General features: G+C 39.0%; 1 protein-coding gene across 1 annotated transcript in view; it reads left to right on the top strand.

Moving 5' to 3' along the window:
- The window catches only part of ADCYAP1R1 (ADCYAP receptor type I), a 143,532-nt gene that overhangs the window by 79,588 nt on the left and 50,719 nt on the right, over positions 1-13,225 (top strand). The window contains 1 exon segment of the mRNA XM_053989483.1: positions 7,505-7,612. Coding sequence (XP_053845458.1) covers positions 7,505-7,612 — 108 coding nt within the window.

The raw sequence follows: 13,225 nt of genomic DNA, 5'->3' as shown, positions 1-13,225 counted from the left end.
GGCCAAATGACCAGATGAAAGAACTGATTTGGTTCTCATAATTCCAAAATTTATGAGGAGCAGAACTGGGAAGGGGAAAAAAACCTTTCTCTCTCTTATAAATGAAACTAAAGAATCCGAGAACCCCAGAATGGTTTGGGTTGGAAGAGAACTTAAAGATCACCTCATCCCACCCCCTGCCATGGGCAGGGACACCTTCCTCTATCCCAGGTTGCTCCAAGCCCTGTCCAACCTGGCCTTGGACACTTTCAGGGATCCAGGGGCAGCCACAGCTGCTCTGGGAACATCTTCAGTGTAAAGAATGTCTAACACCTTATCTATCCCTGCCCTCTGGCAGTGGAAGCCATTCCCCGTGTCCCATCTCTCCATCTCTTGTCTCCAGTCCCTCTCCAGCTCTCCTGGATCCCCTTTAGGCCCTGGAAGGAGCTCTGAGCTCTCCCTGGAGCCTTCTCCTCTCCAGGTGAACATTCCCAGCTCTCCCAGCCTGGCTCCAGAGCAGAGGGGCTCCAGTCCTGGAGCATCTCTGTGGCCTCCTCTGGGTTCATTCCAGCAGCTCCACAGCTTTCTGTGCTGGAGGTGGGATCTCACCAGAGCAGAGCAGAGTGGCAGAATCCCCTCCCTTGTCCTGTGCCCACCCTGCTTTTGGCTCTCTGGGCTGGGAGTGCACGGTGCTGGGTCTGACAGAGTTCCAGGGTTGGTGCCCAACTTCAAACATTTCCAGAAACAACATTTCTGAGACAGGAACTCCTCAAAGACACCTGCACTTTGAAATGTCAATTACTTTTGGAAATCATATCCCCATACCCAGGCCACGTTCAAGTCCTTATTTATTTTGGTATTTGCCCAGATTTATGAAGGAACAGAGAGCTCCTATCTCATATTCCCCTCTCTCTGAAAGGCTTTATATGTAGTGTGCCCTTTAGAAGTTATTGTGCACCACATAATTCAGTATAATATGCTGGTTTGTTACATTACATTTCCTTTGATATTACTCTCCTGAAGGCAATACGACCTTGAAGGTGATATTTTAAACCAATAAATGAGGAGAGGAACTGAAAATCAAACCAAATGCTGTAAGCCAGAAGGGTGGATTTTCATCTCAGGCCTTTATTTCCCTACATGAAAAATACAGAAGTCTAACATTTATGTAATTACATTTTTTCTTGATTTGCCAAGTGAAGAAATTTTATGCAAATTCTTGTCTATTACCTCCTGTCTATGTATGAATTCATAAATTCTACTGCCCATCACACTGTTACTCCTTTGTTCAGTCACCCATTTTTTGAAAAAGGGGTGATGGATATAAGAAAAATGTCAAAATAATAATTTTGATAGAGAAGGAGACAGGTAAGAGTTACCCATTTTCTTTAGAGGATGGAATGAGCAAATAGGGTGTTACTACATGAAGATTTGCTATCTAAAAAAACATCTCTGCTTTGCACCTTCTCTTGCCAAAAAGTTGTCAGGGATGCGAGGAAGTATTTTGCACTAGGGCAAGATGAGGACATGGGAGGATGTTGTGGAGACTGTAAAGAGGATTTTAATATAGAGAGTGTAAATAGAGAGGGGACTGAGATATAGGCACTATAAGAAAACAGGACATAAATCTACAAAAAAACATTAGAAAACAGGACACAGATCCACCAAAAAGAGAAGTTTTTACACAGTCCTGGTGACACAGTGACTCTGTGGTGATGAAAGATGACAGGCCCTGTTCTCAGGTGGTTTAAAATTAAGTCCATTCCTTCAACTCAGTGAACTTCACCTATGGGGCTGCCTAAAATCTGATTTTATATCTTTCCACTAGTAAACTGTGAGTCTCAGCCCTAGACAGAGGAGAAAAGGACTATAAGGGACTGATGCCTATTGATTTTTAGCTTTCTTATGGATTTGTAGCTTTGCAGATTTTTAATATCTAGCTGTAGATTTTCCTAGCACTTTCTTACACTTTAGAACAGTAGTTACCCTTTCTTACACATTGTGTCACCTTCCTGAAATTCTGTTTAGTCTCAGGGATCCCTTCCATTATCCCAGGGTGCTCCAAGCCCCATCCAACCTGGCCTTGGATTCCTCCAAGGACAGGGCATCCACTTCTTCTCTGGGCAACCTGTTCTAAGACAAATTATCAGCTGGAGATGCACTTTTTCTTCCCCTGGTTAGAAAAAGCAATGAGAGAAAGCCTAATTTTAGAATTTCTAGAAGAAAAGACTTTTAGAATTTCTAGAGAAAAGAATTTCTAACAAGGTAATTGTCCTGTTTTGCACCAGCACTTGGGAGATATAACAAAATTTAGGGTTAAGAACCCCTTGGAGGGACTCCAGTGGGGCAGGGTGGGTTACCAGGACAACCAGTCCATTATGGGATGTAATTTCTAGATATCCTAATTAATGAAACTTATAAAAATTGTGAAAATCCAATGCCATGCTTGCTCATAGGGATATTTGGTGCACCTGAAAGCTTTCATTAAAAGATTGCTCTTGATGTTATCAATCCTAATATTGTTTTGAGGTTTTTTCTTCCAATTCCAGGCAAGAGGACCATCAGCAATTTCAGAAGAGCTGTTTATCACTCACTGCTCTCCTGCCAGCATGGCTTGCTTTGGGGATTTTTTTTTTTTTCCCTCTTTGTGTTTGTCCAAAACTTTCAGGCAAGTGGGAGCCTTTCAGCTGCCAGGAGTAGCAGGTTAGGGAGAGTGTGAAATGAAAAATGGGAGCAAGGTTTGTGAGGACCTCTATGGAGGCAGGATGACTAGAATGGTTTTAATGCTGGGTATAATTTTAAAAATGCATCAGAACACTCTGCAATGATAAATAATTGTAGTTTCCTTGTTAATAAATGTGGCCTTTCTCTGAAAGAGCTGTTCTTTTTCCAGTGGCTGCCAAGTCAGATCCATCCTTAGGTGTGTGAGGCACGTCCTTCAGCTTCAACACTGTGGAATTTAAACTTGGGTGTCATGGGCTTTGCATGAAATTTATATAAAGTCCACAATCTGAAATTCACATAGAAATTCACATAAAATTTTCATGAACATTGTGCTTCAGCAGAAAGGACTCTGTTTTTTTGAAGTAAAAGTACAAATTGGATCCAGTCACAGGGAGCTCACAGTCTTAACATGAATTTTAGTCCCCTTCTATAAGTTTGGGGTAGAGATCTAGGGACTGACCATGAGGGCTTTTAAGAGCAGCCTGTGGTTCAGGTTCCTCAGGGGCATGTCCCAGCCCTCAGCTGGACTCCTTTTCCCAGGCCTGGGAAGTGTCTAAAGGAGATTGTGGAGCCACTGGTGATCCCTCTAACCAGAGAACAGAGTTGGTTAATTTCTACCCCATACAGCACCTGTAGGAAATACAAACATTAAAAAAAAAAAATTCAAAGGCGGCTGTCTAAGCTAAGCTTTTTCTTAGCCTCCTTCTACTGAGTGTAGTCAGTGAGGAGATGCAAGTCCACTTTCAAAGGGTGATTCCCCACCAGTGCCACCTTAAAATGGGATTATTCCTGTCTGGAAAGTCTCTCTGTCTGAGCTACAGAGGAAACTTTGCTTTGCTGAGCAAATGGGGCAAATGGGTAAGGGAAAAAAAAAAATAGGCATCTAAAGTTCAACTAATCCAGATTTAACCTATAGTTGCATGACTTTGTGTTTCCTCAAAAGTCAGCAGCACGGAATAGGATCTCCCAAAGGATCACCCATCCCTCAAAGGAGAGGGGTGAATAAGTGGAATAACTGAATAAGTGGAAGCACCTCTCTGCCCATCCTATGAGAAGGACAGATGCCCTTACCCAGGACCAGCTGCCAAGTTCTGCACCTCTTTCTGATATCTGGGGTGAATCCCTCAGTGTTCCCCAAATTCCAGCTGCAGGTTGCAGTGCAGACATGGGAAGGCAAGGCAGGATTTGTCCTTTCTGCAAACAGCCTTGGGTTGTGCCAGGAGAGGTTTAGATTGGATACTGGGTTAAATTTCTTCACTGGAAAGGTGGTCAAGCATTGGAATCACAGAATCACAGAATCACAGAATAATGAGGTTGGAAGAGACCTCTAAGATCATCAAGCCCAACCTATGCCTTAACACCTCAACTAGACTATAGCACCATGTCCAGTCTTTTTTTAAACACATCCAGAGATGGTGATTCTACCACCTCCCTGGGAAGACAATTCCAGTGCTTTCAGTGAAAATTTTTTTCCTAATATCCAATATCCAACAGGCTGAACAAGGAAGTGGTGGAATCACCATCCCTAAAAGTGTTCAATAAACACATGGAATGTGGCACTTGGGGACAGGGTTTAGTGGTGGACTTGGCAGTGCTGGTTTGATGTTCTGAGAGGGCTTTTCCAACCTTGATGAATCAGTAAATCTGTGATTGATTATTCTGATTCCAAGACAATCCATTAGCAACATCACTATCTGTATTTTTTTTTCATTCCTTCCCACCTGAAATCTTATTCTTTAAAACTATTCCTTGTTATTACTGATTTCCTAAGATGCTAAAAACTAGGAAAATTTGTCCAGTTTCAATGGGAGTGTGTGAGCCACCTCTTTCCAAGCCTTCTTGGGCATCCCTACGTCACTGGGCAGTGGGGAGACCCCGTCAGTGCCAGAGGAGACCCTGCTGGGCAGTTTCACACTCAAGTCACTTTGATTTCCGTGGGCAGATTTCACCCAGCAGGAATTGCTGGCTGCAGCATGGTTTACAAATGTAGGGAGATTGTTCATGCTGCCCTTCATTCTATTTAATTTTTATTATTTTTTTCATTGTCATCCTTTTCTTTGCTCCTCTAAATCATTTGTTTCAAATACGCTTTTCCAAGCGGGATCAGACAATATTCTTATTGGTGGAGAATCCTTTACAGTCTCCATCTCTCCCCTATTTTAAGGTAAATTACTTGACTTGCTGCTTCTGTCTCCCCTCTCTCCCAATGTCAGCACATCAGTGTTTTCTAACACAATGAACTTGGAATTTCTTTTTAAATGGGGCTGGTTTTAACCTCTGCATGGCATTACCACAAAATCAGCCACCTGCTATAACTGAATTTCATCCACACTGCCATGTGATATTTATTACTGTGGATGTTTCTGTTCTGCAGCCTGAGGATATCCTTGCATTTCTCTGGTTTGCATTATTATCCATTGCTGGATAATATTGGAAGACATCTATGTTGAAATAATAAGAAGAAATAAGAAAGTTTTTCCTGTTCCTCTTCAACACAGTTAACTCAAGCAACACCAACAGGTGTTTCTCCAAATATCTCATTAACCACTGATTATCTCCAGCATCCCTTGTAAGCAAATGTCTCATTAACGTGGATGTTCACACATAATTTACTTTTGTGCATAGTGCTACACTTCAGTGAGCTATAAACCTGTTGCTGCACATCCTCAGATTTACATGGAAAATGCATTTCCTGCTGTGTGGACAGACACAAGCTATCAAAGACAACAAAATCTAACAGCACTCAATGTGGTCGTGATTACCATCCTTAGTACATAAACAGTATCACAAAATTATAAAACCAGAATATCCTGAGCTGGAAGGAACCCACAAGGATCATTGAGTCCAGCTTCTGGCCCTGCACAGGACACCCCAATGTCCCCACTGCTGAGAGAGTACAAACCTTTCAAACCCCAGGTTTTGAGACTTCTAGAAATATTCTAGTGAAATACAGCATTCATGGGATGAGATCCTCATCTGTCAAAGGAAACGATCTGGGATAGGAGTGGGAAAAGAGAGGTAGAGGAGCAAATATAAAGGATTTTTTTTTTTCCCTGTGATGATTTAATGAGTATTTTTGCCTCAATTTTGTATTTTGGTGGGTCTTGTTATTATGATGTTGAACATCACAATGATGTTGTTTGACACTGACCTAATTCTTTAAACACCAACTCTCTCAGATCTGCTCTACTCACCACACGTGGTACTCTCAGCCTTATATTTTTATGAAAAAAATAAAACATAGGACTGGGAAAAAAAACCCATAGGACTGGATTTGCTACCTCTGAAGCTGATGGAAAAAAAAAAATAAAAAGAGACCAAATCCAGTCCTGAGAACATCCCTCCTCCACTGATGGGGACCTGCTGAATCACCAGAGCTGGTGGAGCTCACACAGCTTCCACAAGTCCATCACCCACATCTCATTATACTGGACTCGTGCCAGGCAGAAAATTACACTTGGAAGTATTATCTGCTTTTCCTGAAGGCTTTATTTCCCCTGGCATGCAGTCAAAGGGAGAGAATTTTGACAGAAAACCTCGTAGAAAATCATGGAGCTGGAGGCTCTTTTTCAGCTGATAGGATTATTTGCTCAATCTCAACATCAAATGCAAATAAGCAGTGGAAATATTTAGGTTTGGTTCTTCTTTCTTGTCCTGCTGAGGCAAAAGACGATTTTTATTTGAGATTCACTCAATAAGTTTTTTTTTTTTTTTTTTTTTTAATATTAGTAGGAAATTTGAGAGATTGCTCTGAGTTTTTGTGTACATTGGATAAGCCTTTTAGGTTTGTAAGCTGGTAAAATGGTGAATTACAGGAAGATTTTGAAGAATTACAGGAAGATTTATTCTTCTTGAAAGCAAATTTTTCACACCTCTGGCACAGAGGCCAGAAAGAAGCAGGACCTGGGTTCCTTTACTGTATTTACAATAAATTTTAAATTAATTTTTCTTATATCTCAAGAGAGGACAGCTCCCACCCATAGTCCCATCACCTCCTCTTCCTGCATTCATGTAGCAGGAAATTGGGATTTTTTTACCACTCAGACTTTCACTTCAAAGTTTTTTACCTGGAGCCTCCCTCATCTTTGAACTGTTATTAAAGACCTGCATCTATTTTTAGCTTATGCAATAAATCATTAGAGGCCAAAAAAATCCTCTTTTCACATTGTGAGTTTATATTCTCTAGAGCAAAGGCTGTCATGAATGACATTAGGACAGTTCTTTGGTAAGGAAGGACTTCTCCTTAGAAAATAAGTGGGATAGAAGAGTGAGTTTGTCTCACATATCCACCGAAACTGCAGCAGGATGAAGCAGAAACTGCTTTTCAGTTTTCAGACAAATTCCAAAATGAGTGAGTTCCCAAACCTTCCCAAGGATTAAAGCCAACGGAAATTCATAGAATTAATCAATGATATGATCCATAAGGGATTATTTTGTTGTTTTGTTGGTTTTTTTTTTTTAATTACCCCAGCACTTCTGAAAGATAACTAAATGGAAGTAGGTTTCATATTCAAGGGAAAATTTGTTTCTGGCATGTTGGAGTGATTTAATTGGGAATAAGAAGTGGCATCTTCTAGGACAGTAGAGTCTGGCCATTACTGTGTGATGCCACTAAGGATTTTATGCTATTCCTATAAATGAAAAATATTGCTTTTCCCAGGGAAATTCACACTGTTTATTATTCTAAACAAGAATATTTTTGTTTATAGAAGGAAGAAGAAACCACAAAGCTCAGTAACAGTGTGAGGAAAGGGATGGATTTCCACCACTAACATATTTTATCCCTCCTTCTCTTCCACAGGTTGCCCAGGAATGTGGGACAATATCACATGTTGGAAACCTGCAAGTGTGGGAGAAATTGTCTTTGTCAAGTGTCCTGCACTCTTCAGATTTATCATCTCTGAAGACGGTAAAGTATTTTCTCTTTCTTCTTCACCTCTGCCTGGTAAAGTCTCATGGCCAGCACGAGTGTAAAACCTCACTTAGATCCTCAGGATAAAGGGACATCAAAATCTCTCCAGCTGAGCTCCAGTTATAAATAAGTTGCAGAAAACCAGGATATTTGTGTGTAGATACGTGAGTGTACATGGGGTGGGAGGGAAGGTGTGAAAAAAAGCCTTCACAGATGACACAACATGAAAATATCACAAATTTGAGCTGCTAAAGGGAATATTCTGCTCTTGGGTTTCACTGAATTCAGTGGGGACCCAAATCTGTGTTTGGGTCTTGGGGAACACAGTTGGAATCTATTTTAGCAAATAATTGAAACGTAGAGCAGGTCCTGCTTGTGCTGCAGGAGAACTTAGGCTTGAGATGAGCAGTGAGGAGCTCCACACTGGGGGTTCAGGGGGGAATTAAAGATTTCTGGAGAGAGGCAGAAGTTCCATCACACTTTTTTTCGTGGTCTGTGGAAATGAGACATAAACATCCTTCTGTCCCTGTGCTGGTAATGAACACAGATTGCTCCATTTGCTCCCAGCACCCACTGCAGATCCCTTAATTAGCGCTGTCCTTTGAGGGACAAGTTCATCACCGTGGATCCTTTTTCCCAAAGTTTATTTTACCAATTGATTATTCATTTACAGCCTTGAGTCAAAAATCTTGGGGTTTTTGCATCACCACAGACACAGAGCGCCATTTTTAGGAGACAGTGTTTCATACACAGCTCCAGGAATCCTGAAATCCTCATTTTTAACACATTCATTCCAGCATGTCCAGGCACAGGCATCACCAATGTCATCTAACCCATGACCCACGTTAGAAATAAAATTAACTCAATTTGACCTATTCCAGGTCTTAAGTAAATGGTTGGCTGATATTGGAAAAATTACTTTTAAATAGAAATACATTTTAAATTTGAATTAATTATTTAAACAAAAAATAACTAAATTGTTATTATATTATTTTATACTTACTTAAAAAATTATCTATTTAAATAAAATCGGGATTTTTATTGTATTTATTATATTCATGGCTTCTATTTATTTAAATAAAGATTGTATTTACATAAAACTGTTTAAACAGAAATAATAAAAATTGCGTGCATTAAAATATAATTTCTTTCAATAAAAATGATAGAGCCTTTGGAAGAGCAAATAAATAAATATATATAATATTATATATAATATATATATTATATAATATATAATATATAATATATAATATATAATATATAATATATAATATATAATATATAAAATATATAATATATAATATATAATATATAATATATAATATATAATATATGATATATGATATATAATACATGATATATGATATATCATATATCGTATATCGTATATCGTATATAGTATATCATCGTATATAATATAATATATATGATAATTATAATATGTAATATATAATGTACAATGTCTAATAGATAATATATTGTATATTATATATTTTTATATATATAATATATATATATATATAATATAAGTTTATATATATAAGCTCTATTTATTTTTTATTGCTCTCTTTATTTTACCTCTGTAAAATAAAGGGCTGAAATAACATTTTTAAATATTTTTCCCAGGATTTACAGATCTCCTCACACACTGTGCTTCCCATTTGGCCTGTGGCAGGGTGACAGTACGACCCTAAAGGAAGAATATTCCATCCAGTTGAAACATATGTCCCGTTCCTTTATCTCCTCACGGGATCCCCAATAAAAGTGACAGCTGTTACCTCGTGTAGGGCTGGGTTTGAAGGGTTTTTGGACATCTGTTCACCAGGAACACACCCAAGATTCATCATTCATTAGACAAACAAATCAACATTTAACCCGGAGTAGCTGGAAATCTCAGCAGATGTGGCTGGGATCGCACTGCTGACCCCAAGGTGGAATTACCAACATCCCAAAGCACTCTCCTGGGTGAATCAGCATCAGCTTTGCCATCACTGCTGCTAATTTTAATTAGCCAAGTGTATTCTTCAATGAGGGTTTAATGAAAAAAGGCACATTTCATGATGGTTCCCTAAATAATGGGTTATTAGAGAACTATAATGTTTCTAAGACACGGATAATCACATTTTAGGGATTGTTATAGTGTCCTCTGGCTGCTGCTCTGTTTCCAGAATATGGAGCTAGGCTGGGCATGGACACTAATATTTATTAATAGCAAAATCATTCCTAGTACAGCAACATTTTTATACAACCACAGATAATTTTTACAAATGCAGCAATTACTTTAAATTATACTTTTAAAAATTTGTGTTCTGAAGCACTTGGAGGTACACCATAATCACAGGGCAATCACGGGGTGTGCTAATCTTAAAGAGTGGGTGGGAAATATCTCACCTGGCTTTGGATATTTAAATTTATATGTGAATTTGTGAAGTGAGCACATGGATTTCTGGTTCAGTAAATAGAAATCAATGGGCACTTGTAGAAGATGCTTTCTCTGACCCCTCTCAAATGCTTGTCTGGAGGTGAGCAAAGTCACTGCTTCTTTTGTGAATTTCAGAAAGGAATCTGCCTTTACTTGGATGTCTGATTTCCATAGGGAGTAAAATGGGAAAAAAATAAGAGACTACAAAAGAAAAATTAACTAACTAAGCTGTCATCTGGACGGATGCTTTTTGGAAAAATTAGCTGTGTATTTAGCTAAAAATACCAGCTGTTCCTGGTTTTAATCTGCTCTGCTTTAACCTTCACTGCAATTAAACCAAAGAGTAATTTTTGAGCTGCTGTCAACATCATGCAGAAAGTTCAAAGTGAAATTCGGTGTGCTTGGCAAACCTGCCTTGTAAAATTTCATTTCACCTCTCCAATCCTCCAGAATCAAAAAGAATTTTTCGTTCCTTTCAGATGCAGGCTGTGAACAAAAGTATCATTCTCAAAATCTCTCCACTGGAGATTCCTTTCCCCCAATGGAAAAAAAGCTTGTCAGTTCCTGAGTCTTTTCTCATCTTGTAAATTAGAGATTACAGTGCCTTTCCTTCTAGATAGTTCCCAACAATTATTTTTTTTTTTATTCTTCCACATGGATTTCTTTGATTGATATCCATCAATCATTATTTCCACCAGGAGCTGTCACTTCCATGACCTCTCTGTTGCGTGTTGCTATTTCTCCAGTGCCTTCCCAGCACTGGCTCCAGAAACACCCACTCCACAACAAGATGTGTTTAAAGCATTCTAAGGAATCTTTGCAGAGGTAAAAAGAAGAAAACCATGCCAAGCTGTGATGTCACCTTTCAGTAGGACACAGCAAGACCTAGAGATGGCCCTAACACAGTGATCTGCACTCCCAGCTGGAGAATTTTCTCTTCTTTGTTTTTTTTTTTTTCCCTTATTTTTTTTTTTTTTCCAGACAGAGGTGATACTGGCTGGCAATGGAAATCTACAGAAGCACAATCTCTGTTTTTTTCTGCTTTGCACTGTTCAGCCGAAATATTCCGGAATGTATAAACACACTCAAATAGACCAGGGAATGAAACTCAATAACCAGATCACAAACGAACATATTTTCAGTCCTTTGATTTGCAGTAAAAAAATAATACAAATGATAATTGATAGTTTCTGAGCATTGCTATATGCTCCACATTTGGAAAACTCCTTCATTCACAAATCCAAATAATAAATATGAGCAGCTCTTACTGAATCTTCCAGCAATTCAGGTAGTTTATCTGGTGCTCAGTTTAGGACACTCCCTGCTACATTTACCACAAAACACAGTTCGCTATGTACAACAGAGAAAATTCTCCTAATTTTTTACCAAAGGCATAAAACATATTCTATGTTGACACCAGGATTAAGGGTTCCTAATTAAAATCCAGTAAAATAAAGGATATAATCAGGTATTAGAGAGTTTAAGAGGGAATTACACCCTATGCTCACATTTCAGAACCAAACTCTTTGCCTTGTATCTTCTCTTGGTTGAACAGTCAGCACTCAGGCAATGAGCTCTGTTATCCCAAGAAATTGGAAATAATCTGTCACTGATCCCATTTAAAACTCAGGGAAACACTCAAGTGTTGTACTAATTAATTGATTAATTGATTCTTTAAGAACCCTAAGCCTCATAAGTGCTGCATTAGAGATGCTGAGGGTGGACAGTGGGATTTATGAACACTGGGTTAATTGGATTTGGGAAGCAGTCTGTGCCCGAGTTTGGATGTTATCCCTAATCAATTAGAAAGGATGACAAGAGAAGAGTTAATGAGAAGGGAAGTGATGCTCTATCTTTTGTGTCCTTTCTGGGGAAACAGTCCTGGTAAAGCCTTTAAGAGCTGACATGGGAAAATGGTACAAAACCCCCAAACTGGGTGAAAAGACAATAAAAGTCATTGACTTCCCAAACTGAAACTGTTGGAAATATTCACAAGTTACAGTTTATATTAGTTTGGGTTATGTATTGATAGTTTTTTTTTTTGTTTAGACAGGAACAGAGTGACTGATAAAGATCAGGGGCCTCCTAAAAACACGAATATCCCTGGAAGATTGTGTGCTTATTTTCTATTGAGGTAAAAGATTTGTTGCTACTGCTGAAATTAAGATCAGCATTGCAGCAGAGGGAAATTGGAAATTGCATTAGCCTGTCAAAAAGGCAAAAGATCAATGCAAAGGTCCAGATTTCTCTTGAAGGATGTTTTGCCTGGATGAGTATTCCAACATCCTGCTTGGAAACTGAGGGAAGGAAAGCCCTGTAACCAAGTTTTCTCTGGAAAACATGTATGACCCATCCCAGCATTCTCATCATGGGAATAATAATGAGCCATTGGAGCTTATTTTTATTTATTTATTTATTTATTGAAGTTACCAGGACTCTGAAACTTTTGTTTCATCCTTAATTTTTTATTGGATCCTACATAGCAGTCATAATTAAGTCCAGTGAAAAGATTTATTTTATGCATAAGCCATTAAAATTGAAAAGAGAAATAAATATATATATATAATGCACTTGATAGATAACATTTCCAGCTGGTTCTCATCCCTGGGCTTTGCACAGGCAGTAAAGCCATGGGATTGCTCCAGCTTTTCCAAAGAGAGGAGGACAAGCTATAATTAAGCCTCCATGGTCACAGCGTCATGAAGTCCATCTGCAATGCAGAGAAAATGGGAGGAAAATGCTGTCATCAAAGAAGAATAACTGGATCTACATTTCTAATCAAGCAGCTGAGGCCTCTCAGATGTTTTCTAGCAGAAAAAAAAGAGATATCTTATAGCCTTTCCCACCAAATTATGTGGACATAAAGCTCTGTGCCTCTGACACTCAAATGTGCAGGATGAGCAAGAGCTTTTCAGCTGAAGATAAGTCCTTGGACCTCTGCAGGGGGACATCCTGCAGAGGCCAGGGGAAAGCTGCAGCACAGCTCAAGAACTTTGTCAATGATCTGAGAGCTAATTTGGCCTTGGGGAAAAAAAAGATCCTGCATCATTGGGAAGAATGCAAGGGTGGAAGATGCTGAGAGCTGCTGAGTGGTTTGGAGAGCACTTGGACTGCAAAAGGTAATAGATTGAAGTATCACTGTAGGGGCAACATGAGCAGATCCTTAAACCTTTCCTAACAATCTGTGC

Source organism: Vidua macroura, chromosome 1, assembly GCF_024509145.1.
Source record: "Vidua macroura isolate BioBank_ID:100142 chromosome 1, ASM2450914v1, whole genome shotgun sequence".
In the NCBI taxonomy this organism is placed as follows: domain Eukaryota; kingdom Metazoa; phylum Chordata; class Aves; order Passeriformes; family Viduidae; genus Vidua; species Vidua macroura.
The sequence above is the reverse complement of the archived record's forward strand: the minus strand, read 5'-3'. Positions and strand labels throughout refer to the sequence as shown.